The 27,716-nt window shown below is 52.4% G+C and overlaps 2 protein-coding genes across 5 annotated transcripts in view; both read right to left on the minus strand.

Annotated features, from left to right (window-relative positions):
• Nucleotides 1-20,740, minus strand: part of PPP1R2 (protein phosphatase 1 regulatory inhibitor subunit 2) — a 28,886-nt gene extending 8,146 nt beyond the window's left edge. Inside the window, exons 1-7 of one of the 4 annotated variants that reach the window (XM_059731280.1) lie at nucleotides 20,562-20,740; nucleotides 8,622-8,729; nucleotides 7,987-8,064; nucleotides 7,310-7,422; nucleotides 4,162-4,350; nucleotides 3,387-3,495; nucleotides 2,501-2,573 (exon numbers count right to left, since the gene is read on the minus strand). In XM_059731280.1, the coding sequence (XP_059587263.1) occupies nucleotides 3,431-3,495; nucleotides 4,162-4,350; nucleotides 7,310-7,422; nucleotides 7,987-8,064; nucleotides 8,622-8,729; nucleotides 20,562-20,698 (690 nt within the window). In that variant the 5' untranslated portion in view covers nucleotides 20,699-20,740 and the 3' untranslated portion in view covers nucleotides 2,501-2,573; nucleotides 3,387-3,430. The other 3 variants (XR_009463563.1, XM_059731279.1, XM_059731278.1) reach the window with 3 other exon arrangements.
• Nucleotides 20,741-22,770: 2,030 nt separating this feature from the next.
• APOD (apolipoprotein D) lies at nucleotides 22,771-27,383 on the minus strand. Its single transcript, XM_014595803.3, has 5 exons — nucleotides 27,310-27,383; nucleotides 26,314-26,543; nucleotides 25,704-25,825; nucleotides 23,869-23,957; nucleotides 22,771-23,427 (listed from the first exon to the last, which is right to left on the minus strand). The coding sequence occupies exons 2-5, from the start codon at nucleotides 26,434-26,436 to the stop codon at nucleotides 23,192-23,194; spliced, it is 570 nt and encodes a 189-aa protein (XP_014451289.1). The 5' UTR covers nucleotides 26,437-26,543; nucleotides 27,310-27,383; the 3' UTR covers nucleotides 22,771-23,191.
• Between the last annotated feature and the right edge of the window lie 333 nt (nucleotides 27,384-27,716).

Genomic DNA, 27,716 nt, shown 5'->3' on the forward strand with positions numbered 1-27,716 from the left:
CGAGGGAATTAGCAGAGGTCATGCAGGACTCCTGGCACAGCTTTACGAGCACTCCTACTGCTCTGGTGTGGTGCCAGAGGACTGGAAAATGGCCAATGTAGTTCCTATTTTCAAGAAAGGGAGGAAGGAAGACCCAGGGAACTATAGGCCAGTTAGTCTTACCGCGATCCTGTGTAAGCTTTTTGAGAGAGTTATCCTGGCGCATGTCCACGAGGGGCAGCAGGGGAGATCATGCTTAGGGGCTCATTAGAGGCAGGTCTTGTCAGACCAACCTGGTGGCCTTCTACGATCAGGTCACAAAATCCTTGGACGCAGGCTGGAGGGCTGCACCCAAAGAGTGGTGGTGGATGGGTCATTTTCGACCTGGAGGGATGTGGGCAGTGGGGTCCCCCAGGGCTCGGTCCTCGGACCCACACTGTTCAACATCTTCATCAGTGACTTGGACGAGGGGGTAAAAAGAACCCCAATTCAAATTTGCTGATGACACTAAGATGTGGGGGGAAGTGGGCTGAGGGACCTGAACCTGTTCAGCCTCCACAAGAGAAGGCCAAAGGGGGGTCTAGTGGCCTGTTGCAAACCAGTCAGGGGGGACCAGCAGGCATTGGGGGAGTCCCTGTTCCCCCGAGCACTACCAGGAGTGACTAGAAATAATGGCCACAAGCTGGCAAAGGGTAGATTCAGGCTAGACATTAGGAAGTGCTATTTCACTGTCAGGGCAGCTAGGATCTGGAACCAGCTTCCAAGAGAAGCAGTGCTGACTCCTACCCTGGGGGTCTTTAAGAGGAGGCTAGATGAACACCTTGCCGGGGTCGTTTGACCCCAGTGCTCTTTCCTGCCATGGCAGGGGGTAGGACTTGATGATATGTCAAGGTCCCTTCTGATCCTACAAACTATGAAACTACATATGAAGCTTCAGCATAGCACCTATCAGACACTCCACCCTCAGCACCTGAAGAGACTGCCTACTGTTTCCAGTGCTAAGAAGGCACTTGAAAGCAGAGACCATATTGAAAAAATAACAGGACAGCAATTAGAGTCCCCTGGAACAGCAAAGTCCTCTCTAGAAGCTAAGCCAGAAGGTCTCTCTCTGGGCAGGGACCACGGACCAAAAGGCCAAGTCTTGGAGTCCAAGGAGCCAGAGGCTCACCCTCCCTAAGAACCATGCCTGAGCTGGCTTCAGGGGGTGCTCCAAGAGACTGGGTAAGACATGGGATTCCAAACACGTGCTTCCCTGGAGCATTGGTCACAACAACAATAAACACGCACTCCTTCCAAACAGCTTCAGATTGCTCCAAGAAATTCAACAGTCAGGGTCCAAAGAGGCAGCTCTGGGAACATGAGGATCAACAGCACTAAGACTCTTTCGGTCTAGCACTGGATCAAATACAAATGTTGACCAGGTGTCCAGGTGAACAGCATGCCTACAAAGAGATTGTTAAAAGGTAGACTGTGGAATAAGCTCCCCGCTGAGGTGGTGCAATCGCCTACCCTGGAAATTTTCAAGAGGAGACTGGACGGTCACTTCGCTAGGGTCACCTGACCCCAGCTGTCTTTCCTGCCTGGTGCAGGGGGCTGGACCTGCTGATCTTCCAAGATGGCTTCAGCCCATTACAATCTATGAAGGAATCCAAGAATAGAGTTTGCAGAACTGCACCTAATTTTCCAGTTATTCAAGAACCACCCCATCCCATATTAAGGGTTATGATGCAAGGTATTTTCTTGTCCAAAGAGCATCTAAGGTGACAGAGGACAACTTGAAGGGATGCCATCACCAGCAGGCTCACTCAAGTAACATGAACTTCAAACTCATCAGTTTAGGCTGTTCTGCTTGTGCTTCTGAACAAAGACTTGTTGCCTGCCCAGGGACTTTTTTAATCTAATCCAAGACTATCAGGTCTCTCGTTGGCCTCATTGTAGACAACATTACAAAGGCTGGTGGAATTTAAAGGCCAGAACAAAATGTTTAAGAGTTTTGACTGAAGTCCATTGCGCTTTTCCCACTCATACTTCTCAGAGTCAAACACTGACTCAGTAATTTAAGAACATTTTCAATCCACCAGCAACCAAAGAGAGAAAAGTATTTAATTTAAAAAAATATTTAGACAGATGGACCAAAAGCGAATCAGGTTAGTTTATTGTAGAGAGATAAAAATGAGGAAATATTCAATTTATTAGGCAAAGTGACAAAATAAAGAATAAATTGAGAACTGCAGAAAGTTAATGGAAAAATAATCCATTATTTTGGGACATTCAAGACAAACCAGTTAGAGGAGTTAATTGACTGGTAAGCTGGTAAATAAAGTGTTAGCTATATTAGTCTAGTTAACTGGGCATGAGCAGTCAGTCAAAAATTGATAGTTACCAGTGTAGCTCAGAAGTCGGATTATGAAGTAGGATGGAATGACTTCAACAGCAGAGATGGAAAAATGCTGCAAAGGTGTGCCCTTCTTTTCAGTGAAGAACGCAGCTGGGGAGCGGAGTTGCCTCCCTGCTTTATAGCAGGGTGCAGAAAGAAGGCAGCTTCAAGCCATGGAGAAAGGTCATAAAGATGCCTACTGGAGCCCTTCTTTCCCCTGGAGAGTGAAGCTCTAGTAAATAGCTATTATAAGGAGCCCCAGTATTATGTATTACAGCACAAGTCTAATCACTTAGAGTCCAGGACAGATACTGTATGACTCTTCTGAAGCAATTATCATGGGCTTTAGTATCTTGCAATTAATACTAATGCCAGAATTTTTCGAGGGAAAGCGAAGTACTGAAAAATCCACTTGCTAAATCTCCTTCCCCTGGAGTGGGGTGAGGGCATAAACTACTCTGCAGCATTTAATCTCATTTTAGAGAAGCTATTTTTTTTAGTCCATATGCTTGTGAATGTAGCCTTACAAATAAGAACCAGGTGTAAGCCGATGCAGCATCTTCCCAAGTCTGCAGACAGCTCTAGTGCCTCTCTTAGCTTTCCCAAGCAGCAGCTGAGTAAAGTTAACAAGACTTCAGACTCATTGTTACTACAGTCTTGTAAGCGTTGCAGGAACAAGTCATCTCAAATTTCATGATGCCAACAACTATTTCAAACAGCCTGGAACAGCAGCAGAGGTAGGCAGCATATTACTATACTTAATTCATGGGAAGGCTGCCACGAAAACAGAGTGTGCATTACTTTGCTCTATTCTTTCCACCCAAGGAGCTCTCCAATAGCTAGAAGTGGCAATCGGCTAGGTAGCGGTCAAAACAAAACCTGAAGCCCTGATGGAGGTTCTAGAAACAGCACCCACCTCAGCATCCCAGCCCCTTACCACAAGGAGCTGACCAAGAGGCTGATTTTCTCATTGCAGATACAGCATGTACATTCTCTTCGTAACACTGAAAACTGCATACCACAGTCTTACCTGAACAGACGCAAGATGCAGTATCATGTGCAAGAAATTCTTAACTAGAATGGGTAGAGACTTCCTCTACTCTTAACACTGCAGTAGCATGCACTCCGATGTCTGCTACCTAGTGAAAAGGTGGGATGGGGCAGAATGGTAGGCAAGTGCCAACACAGGCTTCCCCTACACGCTCTAACATGCTCTCTCTAAGGCTAAGCACAAGACAGGTTCCCACTTTAACAAGAGCATTAGTAGCTGCATCAACAAGGGTCAGGCTGGTCAGTGAAAGCAGAGCTTGCTGCTGACAATTATTAAAGCATTTTAAGTATGCGCTTACTTTCCCACTGCGCCACCAAAAACAAAGCGCCAAGGTGGTTCTGGACAGAGTAACAGGTGCTTCATGAATGACACGGGCACGTTCTGAAGTGACATTGTAGGTATCACGGCTCAGGAGACGTGCAAGACAAGAGTTTTTGTGGGTGGTATCTTCTACTGGACCAACTGCATGGTTGGGATAGGCTCAGACAAACTTTTGGGTATCATGGTACTCTTCCTCGAGTACTGTGAAACCCAAAAGTTTGTCTAAGCCTATCGCAGCCATTCAGGTGGTCCAATACAAGATGCCACCACAAACGCTTATCTCTTGCATAGGGAGGGAGAAATTCCATTAAAAAAAAAAAAGCACAAGGGCTGGGAAGGGTGGAAGAGAAGCATAAACTTCTGTTTTTCAGGACTTCCGGTAGCTAAAAGAACCACCAGGCCTAAAAACATTTTTAGAAATCTAGCTGCTCACCGGGTTCAGGTGTTTCTGTACTCATGTTTTCTACATCAGCAGCATCATGCATCTCCTCATCCTGATCTTCATCGTCTTCATCCTCTTCTTCACCGTGTAGTTCTTTTGCAATTAGCTGCCTGGCCAGTTTGATATTTCGTCCTTCGTTATAATGCATTTTTCTCTTCATTTCAAACTGCTTTCTTTTTTCTGTAGAAAGGAGAAGGGGTGGAGGGGGAGTTCAGTATACACAATTATTGTACTAGGTTCCTCAAAAACATTCCAGGTAAGTTGTACTCCCTCCTTGAGGGCATGAAACCTTGACATAGTTTACAATACAGCATGGGTCTGAATTTATCATTTTGAGTAATTCAGTAGTCTACAAACAGAGTCTATGTTAGCGAACCACATGTAGGGACCTACCAAATCACAATTTCACGGAAATTGCAAAATCTGGCATTGCCCATGAAATCAGGCAAAGTCCACAGAAAAAGCTTACTGAAAATAAAATGCTGGCTTCCTCACATCATGGACCGCCCTTGCAGCCAATTAGTGGTGAGGGGTGGGGCTTCATGATGGACAGCGCTTGCAGCCAATCAGCAACAAGGAGCAGGGCCCGCTGGGGTCCCATGGACAGAGGAAAGGGGGTCCCTCACTGCAATCAGCTGGAGAAAGTGGCAGTGAGTCCCACGATATCCCTGCAAAATCAGCCAGCCGCCTCCAAGTCTGGTAGACCCCTAACCATATGGGTTAGTTTGACTAGTAGTGACGGTCACTAAAATTAATACCATGGCCGTGAAAATAAGCCCTCTTAACAGAGCATTAACCCAGCAGAAGACAACTTACATCTTCCTCCTTGACTTGCAGGGGGAGTGCCTCTATTTGGCAAAAGATTTAGAGAGCACAGGAAACGTGAGAAGAAAGAAAGTCGGATTTAGATTTGTCACCATTTACCAGTTACTTGTAAACTGTTTGAGTTGTTTGAGGGAGGTAACAACAAAAAGAAAATCCCTGAGATACCTGGGTCAGCTCCTTCCCAAAGGACTCCTGCTGAGGGGTGGAGGAGCTTTTGGAAGAGTGACTACCGCTTATCCACTGCAACCGAGGAGAGGTGCACAGGGATACCTAGTCCTCCAAGTTAGGGGTGGGCAAAATATGGTGCATGGGCTGGATCTGGCCTACAGAGCAATTTTACCTGGCCCACAGCGCAGGGCACCCCCATCCTGTGTCAACCCGCAGATTGCCCCAGGATGCCCATGCAGCCCCCTACCCCACTGGCTCAGTGTGGGGGCAGCAGTAGGGGCGCAAGTCCTGGTGAGGGCGCTGTGCTGTGCTGGCGGACCTGTCTCCATGGAAACTGCATGCGGCCGGGGGAAAGCTGTATCCGGCACGGGGGCCAGTCTCCATGGAGACTGAGACCAGCCAAGAACACAGCGCCCTCACCGAGGCTCCAGCCACTGCGGTTGCCTCCATGCGGCTCCGCCCTGCACTGGGCCCGCACAGCTGGGGCTGCCACTGCATGCTGGGGCGCAGGCTGGCACAGGACAGGGTTGCCACAGCGCCAGCCCAGCACCAGTCCTGGACACAGCAAGTGGCAGGGTGTGGAGTCACCACCGGATCCACCGCCTCCCTCCCCCACTTGTGGGCTGCACGCCCTGGGAAGCAGGAGGGGACAGACAAGGGGAAGGGGGAGGAAGGCTAACTTCCTCCGAAGCCCCCTCTGTGAGGCTTGTAGCTCTTCTCTCCCTGTCATGAGTGCTGCATCCCCCCAGCAAGGCCCAGCAGCAGCTTCCACTCTACCCCAGCCCTGTGCTATCATCGCCCCAAGATCCCAGCCCCCAGCGCAGCTCCAGGGACCTGCTCAGGCAGAGCATGCGGGCAGGTGGGGAACCGCATCCGGGCCCAGGGATAGGATCATGGGGTGGTGACAGCAGGGCTGGGGTGGGACAGAGCTGTGAACCGCTGCCTGCCTGTGGAACCTGCACCCGTTGTAGGGGCATGCAGGCCTTGACCCAGCCCAGGCCCCACGCTGTCACCACCCCATGACCCCACCTTCACCCACCCCTAAACACTGCTGCCCAGGGCCCCATCCCACATAGGGAGTTTTGGTGAGTTGGGGGAGCAGGGATGGGTGCTGACCCAGCCTGTGACAGCTCACACCCCATGTGGCCCTCAGGACCAAATAACTGCTCACCCCTGCTCTAAATAATGCAAGACTAGCTCCTTCTGAGGCCCATAAACAATTGCAACAAGTCACTGGAGGGTCAGCAACTCAACCACCCAGGCGGGCTTGATTTGTCTGCTCTGTGGATACAAAGGCAAATTTACCATACAGAAGACACCATCCACCCTGTTCCCTACAGATCCAAACTGTGAACAAGTTCTTTAATACAGGTGCCAGTTCACGGCCTGGTAATAATTCATCACAGCCATATTAATTGTTGCTTTCTGGCAGCCCCAAACACAGCTTCAGTCTTCCTTGCCAAAACTCACAACTGGAAGGTTACACTTCAAACTGAGGAACAGGGTCAGGAAAGATGCGAAGCAGCAATGACTGCAAATAGGTAACATATGCATGGTTTGAAACATTAGAAGTTTCATTGCTTGACTATTTGGTAAAAGAGTGTAGTCCAAATTAATGCAGAGCAGGATCTACTTTGACAAAAGAAATAGATTAGAAATCACTACAAATTGCCTTTTAGCTCCTTCTGCCAGCTGAATCATGACTTCACCTTGCCTGGAAAGCATGACTGCTTTTTCTTTCCACTAAAAGTGTCGTACTGACAGTAAGAAAGCCAGCCATTAAAAATTAAGGCCATCTGACAGGCACCCAGGCTAAGAAAAAAGCCTTCCCGCACTCCTCAGGAGAAAACAGCCTTTGGATCCATCTGCTGGCTTTTCAGAAATGAAAACTCTCCAAACCCCATCCTGCAAGGGCTCCTCCAAGATAAACTCACTTTAGCTATATGCACCTGCTCCCAACCAATTTAATAAATAGCTACACTTTAATCTAACCCCAGAAACATCCAAGTCCATTAGGAGTTCAAGTCACTTCTGCAATAGCTATGGCTCGCCGTTTCCAAATCTTCTTTCTGCTAAGTGGTACATCCACCCCTCCAACATTTCTCAGTGCAAGTCTACTGACCATATAGTTACAACTAATACCAACCTCGTTCTTCAGGTGTTAAGTCTTCCTCCTCCTCCTCTTCCTCCTCCTCCTCACTGCTTTCTTCTTGCTTAGCTAGAATCTTTGGGCCCTTACCTTCAGCTGCAGCTGCCAACCTATGCAAAAAAACTGTATTAAAACATGCCAAAGCAGGAGTAGCAACTCCCAACAATTAAAGTACTTAACTTCTGTACATACATACACCTCAGTGTCTAGGACAGGGGTCAGCAACGTTTTTGGGAAGAGTGCCAAAAACACCTGAGACCTCGACTTGTAAGATGTTAGCACGCTAGGGGAAGATGGTAGGGGAGCCATGAGGGGCCCGATCCTTGTAGTGGCAGTGCAGCCCCAGTCCCTTCTCTGCTGTCCACCCTGAGGCACATGTGCCAAGCAAAATGTCTTTGAGTGCCACACTCTGGCACCTGTGCCAGAGGTGGCCTACCCCTGGTCTAGGATGAAACAGCCTTGGTTCTGGGCTTAGGCCATATTTTGCCACACTGATGTAAAGTACCAATTTACTCTACCAGAAGCTTTGCCTAGATACCTATCCTAACACATCTGAGCATGACTCCTAACACAACCACCACCTTATCCAGGAACACATTATTCCTCCTGCCATTCTGGGGATGGGGGGGAGTATCTCCAAACTTAGCTCATATTCTACAGCCACTAATGCTTACTTCTCGGCCAGCAAATCTGCTGTTAAGGGTTCATTTGATTCTGAATCACTCACTGCATCTTCATCCTCTCCCACCATACTAGAAAAAAAAGAAAGCAAAAGAATTGGTCAGCATTTGCTGCCCAAAAATATTTTGTTTGTTAAAAGGAGTAAAGCTTTGCCTGTTCTAATTAAACTATTTGTTTAATACTCAATTCCTGTTTTCTTCCCTCCCCACCCTCCTCTACTTTAATTATTCCAATGCAAAGAAGTTTTATTTCCTTTTACCCAAGTATTAACTTTACTCACTAGAAGCTAATTAGTTCAAGTCCCAAATGAATTTTACAAATGACCCATACTCTTAAAGCAGTCAAAGGTTCTGAATAACAATTTACATCTACAAGAGTACTACCAAATATTCAGTGTTATCCCTTACTCAGGAGTTTTAAATATGTAATATACCTTGCAGTGTTTCCTGTCTTATTGGTGTATTATCTAAATCCTGAGAATTCAAACAGACTACAAGCCTGCAAGCAGCTCCAGTACCACCACCCATGAGCTTTGGTTTACTGCTAAACCACTTAGGCATAGCCTACCAATTAATAACTCAAGTATTTCCATATCTATTTAAAAGAATGGTCATTTAAGAAAATTTACCTGTGATAAGGAGTGCTTGGCTCATCTATTTTCATTAAGCCATAATCCTTCCCTGCTGGGTGGTACGTAGCTAGGATGTTCATTTCATCCCACTTCTGGGACTTTTTACTGAAAAGAGAAGAGAAAGTTAGCTCTCCCAGGTGTGAAAAGGCTTTCTCCTGCCTTGAAAAAGGAAGTGCAACATCCAAGGTCCCCCTTAGCTTCTATTTCCTGCCATGCACAAAAGGAAGAAGAAAAAAAAAAGACTCAAGACAGAAAAGTGTAGCGCCCCCACTTTCCCCCAAACACACACAACTGGAACAGGAGCTTAACCAGGAAGCAAGAGTATATTATACAGATAATTCTGGGTTCAAAAACACATTAGCCAAGTCCCACAACTACCTGCAGTGCACCTTTCCAACCCCTGCCTCAGGCTCACCTAGATGGCCAAGTGAGCTGACAATGAACCCAGCCAGCAGATTCAGGAGCTCACCCTTCCAATTCAAGTACTGGACCCATTACCTACCTATCCATGTGACACAGTTGCTAGCAGACTATTTATTCCTGTTTGCTCTAGCAAAATACATCAACAGCCCTGCGAGCAAGGCTAATTGATTTTTCACTTCTCACCTGCTCAGTCAGCTGCTACCAAACCCTGGGATTAACAATATTGGTCAAGCAGCAGTCAGTCAGCAAGAAGCCTTCTTGTATAGCCAGCATCCCACTGTCCCACTAACAGCCCTAACTGACAGCAGTCCTAGATAAGGCTGCTCAAGGACTTGTGTCATTAGAAAAAATATGCAAGACAGATGGACATCTTCAGTGAACAGCCAGCCTTCAATCCATTCCCTAGGATTTTCACATTTTGTTAAAAAATAAATGCCCCTGCATACATTTACAGCTATGCAGGCACTTGGAAGGCAGGGCACGAGGTAGTGACGCCATACTGGTGGCCCAAAACAAGGCCAACTGCCACAACCCTAGTAGCGTCTGCACACACCTTGCGGCAATCCAGATCACCCAATGGCTTATCTGCTAGGGAAAGTTTACCATCCGAACTTCCAACATACACGCTTTTTCCACGAAGATCAATACAGGCTCCACACACAAGGGCACCAGGCACTTTACTTTAGACTGACCCAAAAATTCAAATGATTTGGGATAATTTTAAAGAAAGTTCTACTAGCTGATTTTAGGTGGCATAACGAGTTAATTTCATTTCTAAGGGTGGTTTTCTGAATGTAGAAGTATACAGTATAACCGTGCCAAATTAAACCAATGCCTGAGAAATGCTCTGAATCAGTGAGGCAATAAAAACAAAGGATTGCAACACATGCACTTCACAGTCAAGTTCAGGTGAATTGATAGCTCAGTATGTTTTAGGGCTGTGTGAAACAGCATTGTTCTGCTTCGACTTCCATTTCAACGGAACAGCGTTTCGTTTCGAGTTTTGTTTCGTTTCGAAGGCACTGTTCTGTTTAGTTTCGTCAAAACTGTTTTGCTGTTTCAACATTTCGCCCACCCAGCGTCAGGAAGATTGGTGCTGCCGCTGGCCCCAGCTGGCAGCACCAGCCTCCTGTCATCCGGCAGGCAGATCGGGCCCCCCCCCGGAGTAGTCCGGCACAGCCCTCAGTGTAGGCAGGCCCCCAATCTGCTTGCTGGATGACAGGAGGCTGGTGCTGCCAGTTGGGGCCAGCGGCAACACCTAACTTCCCAGCATGGACTGCACCCAGTCAGCAGCACCAGCCTCCTGTCATCCGGCAGGCAGATTGGGGCCCCCGCACCCCGGGAGGAGTTTAGTACAATCCCGCAGCCCTCCCGGGGGTACAGGCAGGCCCCGATCTGCCTTCAAGACGACAGGAGGCTGCTACTGCCGGTTGGGACCCGCGCTGAAGCCAAGTAAGCCTGGCTTCAAAAACATTTTGAAACGCTCGTTGCTCGTTTCATTTTGAAGCTGTTTCAAAGGCTTTTGTTTCATTTCAGTTTCACTGTTTCAAGCTTGAAACGCATCGAAACAGCTTCAAAATAAAACATGGGCAAAATTTCACAAAACCCTAGTATTTTTCTAATCAGCTATTGGTTTAATTTTGCAAAAGCACTGAAGGCTTAGTAATGCAGAACAGTGCCCTGCTCAAGCACTTGCAGTGGCAAAAACCTGACTGAACACAGATGGAAATATCGAACACAAAGATCAAGTCTCCTGTAGGGCAAGTTTTATATGCATTTTTGGTGCCATGCAGTGCACGTGGATTCTTTCCGATAATCTCAATTTACAGACTACAATAGGAGTCTTATTTAAAACATTGTTATACTCAGTCTCACAAACTGCATGGCTGTAGTCTACAAATGCTTACAAATAAAAGAACCGACCACCTTTAATCTAGTCTGACCAATGCAAACCCTCACAGTTAGATGGAAGCTATGAACCCACTGTGTTCAACATACAACGAAACAGTGGTCCTCAATCACTTTAGACTCAAGGCACCCCTCCGTAACTCTTGTGAAATTTGGTGGCACTCTGGGTGAGGACCAAAAATGCACCGAGTGAGAAAAAAAAAATGCAAAAGAAGATTAAACAATCCTACCTGTACAAGATTAAACACTTTATTAAGGAGTCGCCAGAGCTTCTGGTAAAGCCAAAGGCTGGCACAGTACACTGAAAAGCAATCACTAGAACAGGAAGTGTCTGCCACTCCCTTTTCAGGCACTGACTTAGAGGTATAACAGGATGATCTGCCTTGTAAGGGCCTGGAGCGGGCCAACCCTGGCTGGGAGGACAGCCTGGGGGACAGTAGGTGCTTGGGCTTGGTAGAGAGCACTATCAGGCTGGATGACCACCGGATTCCCATAAAGACTGAGAACAGTCAGGAGATACAAGGGGAAGGGGTGGCAGGAAGCAGGTTGGTTCCTGTGTTGGATGATGTAGAGCAGTGGTCCTCAACCTTTTCAGATGAAGGACCCCCCTGAGAAATGCTAACTTTTAGTTCTCACTCAGGTCTGAGTGCAGAAAAATAATAGAGTGATTGTTCTGTTGCAAGGAACTCAGAAAGGCCACAACAGGTCAGCATGTTTGTGATGCTCTGGATTTGAGTTTATCTTGCGAATCATGTTTGCACACGTAACAGCACTAGCACTGTGTGGCATCCCACGGTTCTCCTGAAAGGATCTCAACACCTGGGGGTTGTGAATCACTAACCTAGAGCAAGGGGGTCCAATCCCCGGCCTGCAGAGCCATGCCAGCTTGCCCGCAGATGTCCCCATGGGTCCAAAATCTGGCAGCATGGGAGCAATGGTAGTAATTGCCACTCCCTGCTGCCAAATTTCCAGTCCCATGGGGAGCCCCAGGAGCCACATAGCACACGGAGCTGGCACAGGGCCTGATTCAGGCACAGAGGGGCCAGCTGAAGGCAGTGCAAGGCCCAATCCTGCAGCACAAGGCTAAGCAGAGGTGGCACTGAACCCCGCAAGGCAGCAGAGAGCCCTCCACTGGGGGTGTGGGGCCTGGATCTGGCAGCACAGAGTCCTGATCAAGCCCATGGACCAGCCCTGTGCCACCCATCAGCCCACAGCCCCAAAAAGTTGTGCACCCCTTATCTAGAGGATGGGAAGGGCTGGCCTGAGCTGGGAGGCTCTGCAAGGACAACCTAGACCGGGGAAAAGGCAACTGTAAGACGTGCACCCCTGCAATAAGCAACTAGTTTAATGTCACTCTAGAGTGCCCTGAAAATAGCAACAGAGTGGAGTCAACCCAAACATCATATTAATGAACAGGACTCATTATTATGGGAGGCTCTTTCAGAAAGCTCTGCTCAGCATTCACACGCTTCCCTTTCCTAGTTCAGTAACACACTAACTAATCACTTACACACTGCTCAGGTTAAATATCGGGCTGAAAATAATGAGTTAAGCATTAAAAAGACAGAGTCAAAATTCCACTGAAGTAATAATATGAGGAATAAAGCCTTAGCATAGGAAGCTGTTCTAATTTTCTAGATCCATAAAAGTTTTTTCTAAAAAATCTTTGATCTAAAAAAGTTTAAATCAATGCATTTATTAAAAAAAACACCTTGCTGTGAGTTTTACTGAAATAAGTTTATGTATTATAGTTTTTGAACTAAGATGAAGCATCCTATCTCCCACCACAAATTACAAAGCTACTGATATGTATATGCCAACAATATGCTACATATTAAGAACAGTGCTTTCTCCAGTCTCATTTCAGATAGCTACTGATCCAGAAATGGGGGGAGGAGAACCAAATATAATTTGCACATCTTGGAGAGGTGTAAACACCAGCAAAAATGGAACACAGAAAAGGGACCCAAATGTGTTATACAAGCATGAGCAGAAAAGCATTTAAGTTGGAAAAATGCTTGCTACACTCCTAGCAAGGTCATCCGGACAGCACTCTGTGATAAGGAGACAACCGACAGGCAGCAAACCAGACGGAGGTCTGTACCGCAGTTCGCTGCACAATCCGTAGCCCAAAACCAACAGCTCCAGTTACCTCCTTGGTACCAGATTCTGGGGGACTGCACGTAGACAGCTGACCCAACACTGCTTCTAACACTTTCAAAAGCCAACATACAATGCTGATCAAGTCTTTAAGTCTCCTGGAACCTTGCGTGTTCTGGGACACTGTCTACATGTGAACCATTCCTGAAGACAGTACCAATACTTTCCCCATAGATCCCAACTATGGGGATGAACCCACGGTCAGAGCAATGGAAAGTCTATTGCAAAACAGTCTTCAGACTGCCAACAGCCTTTACAACACTGAATCTGAACATCCCGCACCTGGCATTGTTATATAAGAGCATTGATTGCATTACTGATAGTAAGATTAAGAACAACAAGAAACTTCTGAAAATTCTCCTAGTGCAGCCAGGACTTCAAAGGAGACCATCCACAGCCGGTAACTAAGCAGGACTCCCAAGGAGCAAACCGTGTTGTATTTTACTTTTGCTAGCCTATATTAAGGCATTTTTGCATGTCTCAGATGAAGACTGGATCACCAATCCATACCCTCAAGCCTTGCTGAAGAACTTGGCAGAGCAAGAAGCTCTGAAGCTCACAAGGTTGAGAACCCCATTCTGTTGAGAGGCTGACATTTCCAAGTGCTCTAAAAGCCACATACTGGTTTGGATTTCTTTGAAATGTGCTGTGCTATAGATAGGTACAAGACAGACAGCAATCCAAACCTGGGGTCATTGGCACTGGGGCCTCCCAAGGGACAGCCTTCCTCCCCTGCCCAATAGCATGTCTTAAGTTGATGACCTACCAACTTTGTGCACATCTGGTAGGAATCAAACCATGAATACAGTATGGCCCCAAGAGTTGGCTCACTCCACATTTACCCAGGGTAACAGAGGTACAACCCCCTCCTCTGGGGAACCAAAGTAGACAGGATGGCAGCTAGCTTGGCACAAGTCTAAGGCTCAGACACAAAGTCATCTATATTCTGTACGCAGGAATGAGTAGCCAAGAGCCTTCCAGCCTGCCCATTATCATACCAGTGTGGTAGCTGAAGAGAACATGCAGTGATCCCTGCATCTGAATTTCACCCAAGCAGCCCCTTTCAAAGGATACCCTCTGTGGAGACCAGAAAGGAGGGGAAAGGAGTTGTAATTTTACAGAGCACAGCCCCAAATGCACAAGGTACTCAGGTCATGAGGACAGGCAGGGACCCCAGGAGGGTGGATCAGGATGAGGCTGCCCATCAGTCCTGCACCCTCCTCTATCCCCAAGGAACCACAATCTGAAAGACCTTCCTCTGTCTTGGAGTGACAAAGCCTTTCTCCTTGTCCCTTCTAGGGCAGGAGATAGTCTCTGCTCTACCTATTCTGGAGGTTGGTCCCTGCCCTTCTGGGAGTACCCAAGTCCCCCTCCATAAACAAAATGGCATCCTTCCCATAGGATAGGAAGCTGAGGACAGACACAAACTAAAATGCTGGAAGTGGGAGGCAGCTGATCACACAACGCAGGTTACAGGATCTCAAGTACTGGAGCCACGGAGGAGGAGGAGGGGCCCCTCCTCCCACCAAGCTGAATGGAGCAGTTTGCACTTACTCAGTTATTTCAGGCTGAGCATCTCATTCATCATACCTCCTGGGAATGCCTCCCTGTTTGCGAGCCGATTCACTGCTTCGACATCTACCTGCTTCCCTGGATGGCCTGGATTTTGGTGTGCTCTGTGGAGGTGCAGGGTAGGACTAGTGAGCCCAAGCTGTGGTCACCTAAGCCTAGGATCCCCAAGGATGGATGCCCTCAAAAAAACCAGCATTTCTTCAAGCTGACTCCCCCAGGATAAAGTCATGCAGAGATGCAAACTTCTGAAAGCCAGGAAATGAAGAGTTAATGTACACAAATTAACTCCATTTCCTGGCTTTCAGAAGTTAGCATTTTCCTCAATGGCTACAGAGTATCACTAGCTGTGCTGAAGTCTGTCATCAATCTCTGCAAACTACAGGCATATTTATGATGCACGCCTAAAATAAGTTAACTACTACAAAGTAAAACAGAGGCAAGGATTTTTGGAGTGCTATTTTTTACTGGACCAACTGCATAGTTAGGAGAAGTTTTAGACAAGGTACCCTTCCTGAAGTCTGGAAGGAAAGGTATCTTGTGCCCAAAGGCTTGCCTGAAAAACTTCTAACTATGCGTTGGTCCAATATAAGAAATCGTCCATAAAAACCTTGCCCCTCAGCTATTTCCCGGACCACAACAGCTGCAACACCACCCCAACACTACCACTGAGAAGACAGCCGGCATACTATGGCATATCCCCCAGGTCAGTGTGCCAAGGACCACAGGAGATTTTTCACCTTCCTTTGCACCTTGAGGATTATCTGAACTGGAGAAATTCTCAGCCACTGCATCAGCCAAGGCCCAGATGCTGCCCTCACCTTTCCTGCTGCTCTGCTCCCCTATCACACCGCACAAGTTTGTAATAGCCTGCTCTGGTGTGAACAAGGAACCAGAGCCAATGCTGTGGTGACTTCTGTCATTATAACAGTTGCCTACAAACACAGAGCAACAGGCACAATGGCCCAAGAGGTCCCTTCCAGCACTGTCCCCGACTTAGACTGCTACCGCCCTGCTCGAGGCACCCGTACTACACCCGTTCTAACTCCTCAGCCCAGAACAACAGATCCAGTGCCCAGCTGCACAACCCCAAAGGCAGGGAGCTTGTTCACAACACCACACATCCAGTTGGTAGTGTCTGAAAAATGCCATCACCTAGGAGAAACTGTGCATTATACAACGCCCTCTGCCCAGCCCAGTGTGCAAGCCTGCAAAGGTTCATCCATCAGAGCCAGATTTTTTTCAATTTAATCTTTTTTTTTTTTTTGCTAGGATGCTTTTAAAAAAATAAACCTACATATAGTTTTAAAATATGTTAGAGCTCAAAGATATCATCCGGGAATAGGGATTATAACTTCTAGTTATATACTATTTAAGACAACATATTCATGTACCCTTTTTAGAAATGTTTTATAAATAGGTCACAACAGGCCCTGGACTATATTAGGGGCCCAATCTTATGTGGTTTGCAGAGGCTCCTCTATGGAGTAGTAAAAATCAATGACAACCACTCTACCCAATGGGACTCAGTGCTCAGTCTAGAATCCCATCAAGCATTAGTTTCAGTTCTCAAACAGTGGATTTGTGTCTCCAGAGATAACATCCCTGTTAACAGCAGTATATGGAAATGAAAGAGAACAGATTTGATTACCTACTCTCAGCCCTGTTGTCTCTCTGCAAGTTTATGTACACAGTCAAGCTCTTGCCTCTCTCTAAAAATGCAAAGTTTCAAGTGTCACAACCCAAAGTTGTGGTTTTTGTTTGTGTGTGCTTCAGCAGCGCTAAATTATTTTCCTGCCGATTGTAGCTTTCTTTGCAGGACAGAGTTCTCTGCTGCTAGAGAGAACTCTGGCGCAACGGGGGATTTCCCGCCAAATTACAGCTTCTTTGCAGGGTGCAATTCTTTTGCATACTAGTGATGCACGTTGCAAAGGAGTTCCCGCCATTTGTATTTGGATTCGCGCCACATTATTGGCCAATTCCAAATGTAGGCACACGTGGCGGCTAGCTACTGGCTTGCTAGCCGTACAAAAGGCTTGGGTAGTTTCCGCCCAAGTCGGAGAGAAAGGAGGAGGGAGAGAGAGAGAGACTCTGTGTGAAGATCTCCAAGCGCTGCGGACCCAACGCGCCTCCCCTAAGCAGGCAATAGAACCGAACCTATGGAGTTTTCGCTTCTAGCCTCTCCCCGTCGCCGATCGCAATCCCAGACGTATCCCTTTCCTGTAAACTTCGAACCCGCGGAGCCTAAGCAACTCCGGGGAACCCTTCAAACCCAACCGAACCAGACCTGCGGAGCCTAAACAACTCCATGGGAGCAATCGAATTTGTCGTGGTCCTCTAGCGAGGATCTAAGCGGGAGCTGTGCCTGGAAACCTGTCCAGCCTACACCACTACCATCTTTGGGTGTAAGTAAACAATCTTTTCAATCAACCACTATGCGTTTGTGACTAACTCTAGCTTGCCGCCGGCTCTCTCCGACCCCGCGTGCCTGGGCTGCTGGCCACGGCCCGCGTGCGCGAAAGACGGGCCACGGATCGCCCCTGCCGACCTGCACGCGGCAGTGGGAGCGGGGCCCGGCCCGCACATCAAGAAGTTAAATGAACAGAGGATTGTTGGGGTGGAGTAGATCTGGGCAAGGAGGAGGAGGAGTCTGGAGATGAACACAAGGAAGGAGGGGCAGTAGAAACAGAAGAGAAACATTTTGAGCAGAATTTTGTTGAAATTGCAAAATACTTCCGTAACAACCACTTTGCAGTAGCTGCTCTGAAGAAAGCAGGAGGAACAAAAGTAACTCTCCCACAAGACGTGCTATGGGACTCAGTAGTGGGCTGTTTTGAGCAATATATTGAGAACTGGCCTACTCTGATGACAATTTGTGAACAAAACTGTGACAAAAAGAGATATCAGATTTACCCAAAGAACCCTGTCTGACAAAATAGATGGAATTGTCATAGCAAAGTACTCAACATTGGGCTAAAGAGAATTGCAGAAGGTATGCTGGCTATGCTGAACCCTATTCCCAGAGCCTTGAACAAAGGTTATATCAAACTACAAGAATGCACTTCTTGTAGAAAACAAAGATTAAATCAAGGCTTCCTGACCAGTGATTTAAATCATAGTTTAAAACCACTCTGATTTAAATCAAATCCACCCTGCAGAAAAGACTCATAAAAAAGACCTTTTTGGAATACAGCAATACATCATGAAGCACAAAACAAAGTAAAAAATAAGCCACACTTTAAATCCTTTACTCAACCTGCCCAAAGCCAAAGGGATTTAGAGGTGGACAGGAATACACACAACACTAAACATCAACTTAATCCATCAGAGATAATCTGCTGGAAGGATTTCCTCCAAACAAATAAAAAGTATATTTGCATTGTGTGACACTGATCAGATATTGTCTGAGCCAAAGAACTGGAAAGCTCAAACTGTTCACCACTCAAATGTCAAAAATCAACACTCAGTGCCACCTTTCTGAACACAGAAGTCCTTTGCGCCACACGGATCACACTCCTGGAGCAGCAAGGTGTGCTCATACAGACATTTCAAGATTGGACGGGGGAGAAGGGGTGGTTGCCTCACTCCTTGCAGTCATTTCAAGTGACATGCTTTCTACAACCAGCAGATCTAGCATGCAAATCCCTGGAGATCATTAGTTTTACGTTCACTGATTCTGGAGTCCCAAACAGGTCTAGAAGAGAACAAGGCTCCTTAGTAATAACTTAGCTGACAGCTTTCAGCTTTGTGAAGTGTGACTTGAGAGGGATTCTGAAAAGGTAAATTCAGGCCCCTTTATCTGTTTTTCTGTTAGAGAAGGGGAATTGCCTTGTTTTTGAGTTCAGACTCTATAATACAGAGCTAAGCCCAGGAGAGGAAAGTTTGAAAGATACTTATTCTGTGCTCTCACACCTTATCAGAACAGACAGGGCTCTCCATCCCCCTACCCAAATAATTTAACAAAGATCCCTTTTCTTTAAGCCACTGAACTGAAGTCTTCTCCCTCTCTCAGCTGCTCTCTGGTTCTGGTGATGTCTCAATTTCATTAGTTCTTCAGTCACCTGATGCCCTCATTAGGGAAATTTTCTAAAGATTTCCTACCTGTACTAATCCCAATACAACCACAGTAATTTAAGCACATGGGAGCGCTAATGAAGACCAGGCTCCTTCATGTGCCACTATTTTTAAGCCCTAGTTAGCAGTTCTCCCATGCTAAAGATACACCAACTTAATTTTTTATGCGAGTCAAGCCAAAAAACCTGTTTACTGAAACTGTTCAGCCCATCTTTCTCGCTTCTGTGATTAAAAAGAATTCAAGCTCATTTCTGGCACTTAACAGAAACCCATCCAGGATCAGCACAGCTGTGACCTGCTAGTAAGCAAAATTAGTGCTTTTGCAGAACTGTATACAGATGTTTCAGACCTGGCAGCTTTTTCTTCCCCTTACTGGTCTTGAAAAGACCCTCTCTCATAAAATATCTCTACTTACTTTCTGGACATTTATGTTAGCAATGATCTAGCAATAACGCCATGCATTTTACTGTAGCATTCTGCTGATTGGGAAAAGTGGTTTATCTTGCTTATTAACAGCAACAACATGCAAAGGAAAAATTACTGCCTATTGCAATGGTCCCCACCCTCTCCCCAGCGATACTCAGTAGCACTGCATTGTGAACAACATACTTTTCTTTCTTTGTCAATAGAAGTTTCAACACTTGAATTCCCTGTGACTGACTAACAAAAGATACCATATCTACCCAACGAACCTTGTCTGCCTGTGTCCTTAGACCAACACGGCTACAGCCGACACCCTGGGACTGTGAGGGCCTTCAGAGCACCTCCCAGCACCAGGCTGCCTGCAAGCCAAGGCTTGTGGGCCCCAGTCTGCCGAGCCGACTCGCACCGTACTGGAGTCTGCTCTACTGGGCGCAGTCATTCCCCCCTAAAACGCAGCTATCATTTCAGGTGGTACGAAGACTTCAGAGGGTAAAGAAAGGATGGTCGTTATGGACTGCTACATCATAGCTAGCTTTTGTACTATGTTGTATAATAGGGGCAGTATTTGCTGCTGCACCACGTAAAAATAGAATCGGAATGAAGAGTCACAAGATTTTCTTCCCAGCCTATTAATTCACCATCATCTCATTAAAAACAGCATGGAGTTTTTCCTCTCCCACGGCAGTATTTCTCACTGAAAAGAAGTGACATATCACAATGACGATACCGCAGGTCAAAGGAAACCTTTGAGACAGTGGCCTGCCAGGCAAAAACTACCTGCATGCATGTTTTAGTCTGCGGCCCTGACGAATGAAGCCCTGGCTGAAGAGGGGCCAGGGGAGGAAGAACACCAGCATGGAGACAACAGGCGTCCGCGCTGCACTCCCTTCTCCTCGCCGGTGCCGTGCAGGCAGCCACCCACAGCAGGCTGCCAAGAGCTGTCTCGAGGAGGAGGATGTCACAGCTGAACTCTGGCATTTCTAACTTACCACCAAATAGTAACGCGGTGTCTGGACCTGCCAAGGACGTCGGACGCTTCCTACCAAGGGGCGAGACGGGCGGCAAGGCAGCGTGACGCCTTACGCACAAACCCCCTCACACCGGCACGGGTTACAGCCTGTTCTGGGGGAGGCAACACCCGGCGAGGGAGGCTGCGACCTCCAAAACCCCGCGCCTCCGAACAAGCTGGCCTGTACGGCTGCCGCCCTCCCGCGGCCCGGCCCGGCCCGGCCCGGCCCGGCGGCGCGCACAGCTGCGCGCGGGACGGGGACGGTGTCCCACAGCTGCGGCCCGGCTCCTTCCCACCCCGCCCCTCGCGCCGTGCACAGCACCGGGCCTCGTGCGGCCCGCCTCGGCCCCGCGCGGCGCGGCGCGGCTCACCCGTGGGCGTCGGGGCTGCGGCGGCGCGGCGCGCGGACGGGGGCGGGCTCGGGCGCCGCGCGCTTCTTGAGGATGCCCTTCACGGGCCCGCGGGCCGCGCCCGACGTGGACGGCGCCGGCACCCTCGGGGCCTCCATGGCCGCTGCGCGTCTCCGCCTCGCCTCGCCTCGGCCCTCAGTCCGCCGCGCCCCCGCCACGCCCCCACCCCACAGACCGACACCCCCGTCACAAGCGGGGGCGGGGCGCGAGCGGCCGCAGCGCCCCCTGCCGCCCGGAGGACCCTCCCCGCGCATGCGCAGCCGCGCCAAGGTACGCCCGCACACGTCGACACGCACGCACGCGCGCGTACAGACACGCACATGCGCACACGTACGTGGTGCTGCACGCACGCGCACACGCATGCAGCCGTGTAGCGCTGCACCCGCACAGCTGGTCACGTGCGAGCCCCGCCCCGCCCCGCCCCGCCCCGCCCCGCCCCGGGCAGGACGAGCGCGGGGGCCAGTGCCTGCCCGCGGTGCTCGTCGCCGCCGGGGGAGGCTGTCTCTCCTCGGCTCCGCACCGCTGCGCCCCGCGGGGGCCCGGCATGGGGAGCGGCTGCTGCCGCAGCGCTGTCAGGGGGTTGTGGTCAGAACCAGCCCTGCAGAGCTGGGGTCGGAGCCAGTGCTCGGAAAGGCCGGGCCGGGCCGGGCCAGGCCCGCGCGCTCGTTACCCCGGGATGCAGCTCCGGCCGTGCCAGACTATAGTTACACCAAGCAGCAGTCGTGCTACGGCCCATGGGAGTAGGCCGGCGTCGGTAGCTGCTGCACGGCCTCGTAACGGTGCAGCCAGCAAAACCGCCGGCGATGCCCCAAGCCAGCAGGGAGGGAGCACCAGGCGCTCACCGACCCCGGCTGGTCGAGACTCGCCCCTGTGCAGCCACGGGGGGCTCGGCACACGCAACGTGCCGCTGATCACGGTCTGGGCAGGTTCGCTGCCGGGCCAAGTGCTCCACGCACCCGGGCGCTGCTGTCCGACGAGACGACAAACCTGTGCCGCGGCGAGCTGCAGAGCGCCGGCTGCAGGCGACCGCCTCCGAGGCGCCGGCCTGGAGCCAGGAGGGCAGCAGGCAGGACGCCCGCAGGACGACACCCTGGAGCTGACCCAGCCTCGCTCCATCAGCTGGCCCCGTGCAGGGTTTTCTCCTTCAGCCTGGGACCACGGCCCTGCAGCGCGGCAGCCTGGGGCGCTTCCCAGGACTGCCGAGCACCGGCACACCGCGCTGGGAAGCTGCGCTAGGCCGAGGCGCGGGAGACGGGGCCGGGCAGAGACGAGGAATCTGAACACAGGAGGGGGCAGCCGTGCCAGACCCCCCGAGATGCGTGGGGAAGGGGCCAGGCGGGACGCGAGGACACGCCACCCGTGGCCCAGTTCTGCAGTAATGCCTACGACCAAGCAGCGAGGAGCCGGCAAGGCCCAGGAGGCACCGGCGTCTTGCTCAGAAGGGACACGGCAGCAGAAGTGCAGGCGGGGTGCAAGAGACAGGCACGGAGCAGCCCCATGGCACAGGCCTCTGGGGAAGGGATGTGCCCCCCTGGGATGGACTCTGCCTGGAGGGAGCTGCTCACGAGCTGAGCTGTCAGCAGCATTTCGGGGCTCAGAAGCTGGTTCTTGGAGTTCATTCCCAAGCAGCTGTAGGATTGCTGTTTATACAGGGCCATGCCTGTGCCTCCTGAATATTTTTGAGGGAAAAGTGATATCCTGGTGATAGTCAAACACGCACAGACACAGCAGGCAGGGTGGGAGGCAGAGCCTCCATTAGCAGGCATTCAGCTGCGGCAGGTACACTCTGTACACAGGCCCCAGGTGCTTGCAGCCGAGGGAATGGGTTCTCCCCTCCCTGCCTCTTCCTATAGGTCTCACAGCTGAGCACTAACCATACCAGGACACAGGGCAAGCCCTACACCCTCCCCCTGGACCTGGCTCCCAGGGCGGGCCTGTTCTTGCACGTGGGGCACGGCTGCAGACTTTCTGAGGGGAGACACCGGCCAGGTCTGAACACACAGCCTGCTCCGAACCCCAGGGAATCACTGCAGACACCTGCTGGCTTCTCCCAGGGTCACCCCTTCGCTGGCAAAGCCGCTGCATCACCTGCCCAAACGCGCCTGCCAGAGCACTGTCCGCACTCCAGCCTCCCGCGGACGCCCGCACGACGCACAGACAGGATGCTGCAGACGAGCTAATCAAGCAGTGTATTCAGAACAGGCCGAGCAGACATGGGGACAGTCAGAGAAACCAACCTGCTGGGTGCCATGAGAAAAGTTGTCCCCAGGGAGCAAGATCCTTGAACCTCCCCGACGCACACCCTCGTGCGTCAGTGCTGGAGAGCTCTCGGCAACAGCAGGGTGTCAGGATCTGTGCTCCCAGATCCCTCTTTGTCACCGAGTTGTTAGCTGTGAGCCAGAATGCATTTAACTGGGGGGAAGGGGCGCGGAAATGCGGGGGCTGGAGAGAGCGTGGGAGAACAGCAATGCTCAGCTCCCGCCGCACATGCTGTGTAGGCGACTGGGAGCAAAGGGGTTGTTATTCACGGTAAGGAAGGTTTCACTGACACCAGGGCAAGCAACGCAGCTGGGAGTGGGCCCAGGCTTGCTCTACATGTCAGAAGGGCAGTTCATCTGATCCGTGGGGAGCATCATCCCTGTTTGGATCCGGTAGGAACGGAGAACACTCTTCAGGTGCTCCACTGTTTCCGGGTGCAGCTGGGGAGTTCTGGACCTGATCCAGGCATAATCGACGTGGAAGAGCCAGAAGAACGAGGTGCAGGAGTACACCAGCGCGTAGTTCTCGTAGTCGGTGGCAACTACCCAGTAGGGGCTAGCTGGCATGACTGGGGAGGAGACAAGAAGCATCATTCGGTGCTGCAGGCAGGTGAGGTGCTGGGCACTGCGACTAGCTGGCACGCGACTGTCGGAGGTGCAGGCCAAGATGCTCCAGCGGGGACTGGGGGTCGGATTCCCCACTGTCACCCCTGTGCTGCTACCGACTTGCCAGGGGGCCCGTGCAAGGCAGGACGTCATTATTAAGCACATTCCTTTCCCACCCAGAGAGGCTCAGGAAAGAGGGACATCTGTGGCCAGGACCCTGAGGTCAGTGGCCCGGGCTTTCCTGTCACCTACGCTACTCGCACACCTATGGGACTTGCCAGCCATCACTCCACGCTGGCGCCAGCCCCCAAAGCCATACTCAGTCCACGCTGCCACTGGAGCCGACAGCGAGACGGCAGGCGGGGCGGCATTCGGCCGGGGGGGGGCGGGCTCCGCACACTTACACCAACTGTAGCTGACGCTCAGCTTGGCCGGCTCGTCTTTGTTGACAGGGACGGCCTCTGCCTCCATGTGTTTGATTGTGCCGTCGGACCTAGGGGAGAAGAGCAGGTGTGGGTGTCGGCTGCACGTCTGTGCAGCCCCGCTCGCACGGATGCGCTGATCAAGTCTCTGTGGCCACCTCCTCGGAGATGGCTAGGGCCCATAGCAATGCCTGTGCCGCGTGCTCCCCCTGCCAGCAGCCTCCCAACACCCTCTGGTCGAACTGGGGGGAACACGGGCAGAGAGGGGCATCACTCTGAACCGGAGAGCACGGCACAACCAGCTGCTGCCCAGTGCCTTCCCATACAGAGCCAGCCTGCGCTGTCCGGGCTTGGAGCAGCGTTTTGCAGAGGCCAGCACGGGGCACAGAAGAAAGCAAGCACAGAGGCAGAAATCCTCCGGGGCATGGCCGGGATGTGCACTTAGCCGCTGACAAGGGCAGCACCAGACCTGGTCATGCCTCAGGAGTGTTTTGAATGGGTGGTGGGTACCAGCCCCGGGCCCTGGCCCTGCTCTCGGTCCCCTGTGTGCGAGCCAGGAGGAGCACACCGACCCAGGCTCAGGCTGCATGCAGGAGGCCAGCGCTCTCCCCTGCTGCATCCTGGACTGGAGAAGCCGTGCCCCACGTGCCGGCTCCTCCCTTCCCCGAGTCCCAGCACCAACCCAATGCGCTGCCAGCTGTTTGCCAGGCCACCCCGGCCCAGGGGCCACGGGGACCATGCTGCACTGGTTTGGAGGAGCGGGGGCATGGCTCCTCCGCCAGGCACAAAGGACGTGCGCAGAGCTGCCGTTGTGCAGCAGAACAAAGTGGCCGTGTCATGCCGGGGAGCCGAGAACAGCGCTGCCTTCATTCACCCTGTCACAAGGTCCTGCAGGAGCAGAGGCCACGGACGCCTGCCCCGTCCCTGCCAGCGTGCGGGGACTCAGCGATCCATCAGTCACCGTGTTTACCCAGCTGGGTGGTTCACGCGGGCAGAGACCTCTGACCCCATGACAGCCATGGAGGAAGGGCCATGTTACATGTTACACGGTGAGCCGCACACACATGGACTGGCTTAGCTCTGCCTGGCAGTCACACCATCAACTAGGGCCGCACGTCTGTGGGGAGAGGCCGCACCTGAACAGAGCAGGAGCCAGGCTGCGGATCAGAGACCGCCCTGCCCTGGAGTGGCCTCACTGGGAGCCACCTAACAAGCCACTTGAAGGTGTGAACAAGGGGACATCCAAGTGGTCAGAGCTCCAGATTAGGGTGTAGCAAGGCTCTAAGAGACTCGCAAGTATTCGCTCCACCAGTAATGGCCAAAGCTCTTGGCACAGGCAGCCCCTGCTGACTGCTGTGGTGATGCCCGCCCCTACGCCAATGGCCAGCCCAGGCCCAGGCACCTCCGGGCACCGGGTGGCACCCGCTGGGTGGGTGACTCAGCCCTGCATTGCAGCACCGCAGGCCAGGCCAGCACTGGGTCTGCCTCCTCGACCCCATCTAGTCACGTCAGGTTTAGACGGCAGCTGGCCGGGAGCAGCCTCCAGCCGGGTGCATGTGGTCTGTCTGGAACCGGCACCGTGGCGAGGTGTGTAGGGCTCCTCGAAACCAGCGCCAGGCTGTGGCATGAAGGGAGGAAGGAAGAGCTGCTGGGCACGCCGTGGCAAGGGGTCTCTGAGCGTTACCCAAGCCGTGGTGTGAGTGCACTGGCAGCAGATGGGGTGGAAGGGGGTATTGGCCCAGCTGGGCCTGCACCGTTTTCTCCACCAGCTCCACGACCCCCTGGGGCCCTGCCCCAAGCCCGGCCCCGGCACTCACTGCACCATTTTGGTCAGCACTTTGATCTTCCCGTTGGCCTTCAGGGAGTAATTCGCCTGGACGCACCGCTCCTGCTCGAAGCCGGAGGGCAGCTTCTCGATCTCGTACCACTTCCCGAGATACTGAGGAAAGAGAAGACAGAGCACGCCGCGTGAGCCAGGCTCCGACCACAGGGCCGCGGCCTCACGACAGCCTCGCTGCTTCGTCTGCGCCGGGCAGAGCCCGTGTCTGGGGTCCAGGGACCCCCGAGCAGAGGCAGTGCTGGGGGAGTCTGGCTGGCCGGGGCTCAGGGGTCATGTCTAATCCAACCCTGCTCCAGGCAGGACCAGCCCTGTCTGAACCCTCCCAGCCCAGGGCTCTTCCAGGGCCCGACCACCCTCCTGCCTAGAGACAAGTGCTCCTGATCCCGCAGCGTGAGCTCACAGGCCAGGCTGTGCCAGGCTCACCTCCGCCGTGCAAGGGCAGAGCCCGGGATGCAGAGCAGGCACCGAGCGTGCACTGGCATCCGCACAGGCCCATGGGATCTCCCTGTCCCCGGCCGGCTGTCTCCCGCAAGCTGTCTCTGCCCGGCCGGCTACGAGACCGCAGGACTGGGCAAGCCGCCCCGCACCTTGCTCGGGTCGAAGTCCTCCTGGACCGGCGGGTTGGGGCACTGCCCCATGTGAAACGTCTGCCCCTCCACGAGGCCGAGGAGCCCGAGCAGGGCCGCGAGTAGCGCCAGCATGCCCCGCATGGCAGCGTGAGCCAGTCAGAGCCCGACCTGGACGACAGCACCGAGCACCCGGGGCGCTGGAGGGAAGCCGCACACGAGGGTGGGGGCCAGAGACGGAGATCTTCACCCTGACAGCGAGACGTACAAACACAATGTGGAGATGAGGAAAGGGAGGGCTGAGGCCTGGGCTGTGCCCGGGGTCTGTTGGGCAGTTCCCCATCCCCCTGCTCCTAACAGCCAGCCCCGGGCACCCCTGGAGCCGAGTCGCAGCCGTTCTGCGCTGCGCAGGATGTGGCTCTCCCCACTGCAGCCTCTGCCAGCTGGCACTAGCCACGCAGACACCAAGGGCCACGTCCTGTCCTGTCCTGTCCTGTCCTGCCCACAGGGCCGGGAGGGGAGCGAGGCCCCAGCAAGGGTCTGCTCCACCCGCTCAAGTCCCTGCAAAGCAGCTGAGGCAAAGCACGGGCGGGCATGCGGGTCCTTCTCCTCCTCCTCCTCCTCCTTGCTCCGGCTCTCAGCACAGCTCCAGCACCCGAACGCCGGTTCCCAGCCCGGTGACTCAGCCGGCGCCCCGGGGCAGGCAGCTGCAGGAGCCCAGCTGCGCGTCCGTGTCAGGCAGCGCCCTGCACCGCACGGTCCCGCGGCAGCAGAGCAGGGACCTCCGCCTACCCAGACCCCTTCAGAAAGCCCCTCGAGGGCAGCAGCTCCCTGGAGCCTGGGCCGACGCACAGAGCAAGACCCTGCAGGACTCCCGACTCCCCCAGCCAGGACAAGCATCTCCCCACATCTGTCAGACAAACCGGGTCCCTCCCCAGCACCAAGGGGCCGGAGGACCACCAGGACCGGCACAGCTCCCGGCTCCTCGCCTGCGCCCGGAGGTCGGTGAGAACGTACCTGAACGGTGCTCTCCGGGCTGGGGCAGAAGCAGCTGCACAGCCAGCCGCCTGCTCTGCTTTATAGGGCACACGGGGCAGGATCACGCAGTGCCCACGCGCGCTGCGCCTCCTCCCCGCCACGCCCCTGCTCTTCCCAGGGGGGCACCTGGCCCCGGGCCTGGCCCGCCTCTGGGGCACGGCGCCGACCGGCTCCCGGGCAGACAATGGGGCGTGTGTGCAGCAGAGCAGGGCATGGCACGGCACGGCAGAAGCGCGTGGCTGCCCGGTGGCGATGCTGCACTGCCAGGGCTTCCTGCGCCGTCGGCATAATCGCTGCCAGGCGTGGAGGCTTGCGACTGGGGACCACCAGTGACCCCGGGCGCTGAGAAGCCGGCAGCACTGATGTCAGTTTAGGCTGGGGTAGCC

The sequence above is a fragment of the Alligator mississippiensis genome, chromosome 7, assembly GCF_030867095.1.
Source record: "Alligator mississippiensis isolate rAllMis1 chromosome 7, rAllMis1, whole genome shotgun sequence".
Taxonomy (NCBI): domain Eukaryota; kingdom Metazoa; phylum Chordata; order Crocodylia; family Alligatoridae; genus Alligator; species Alligator mississippiensis.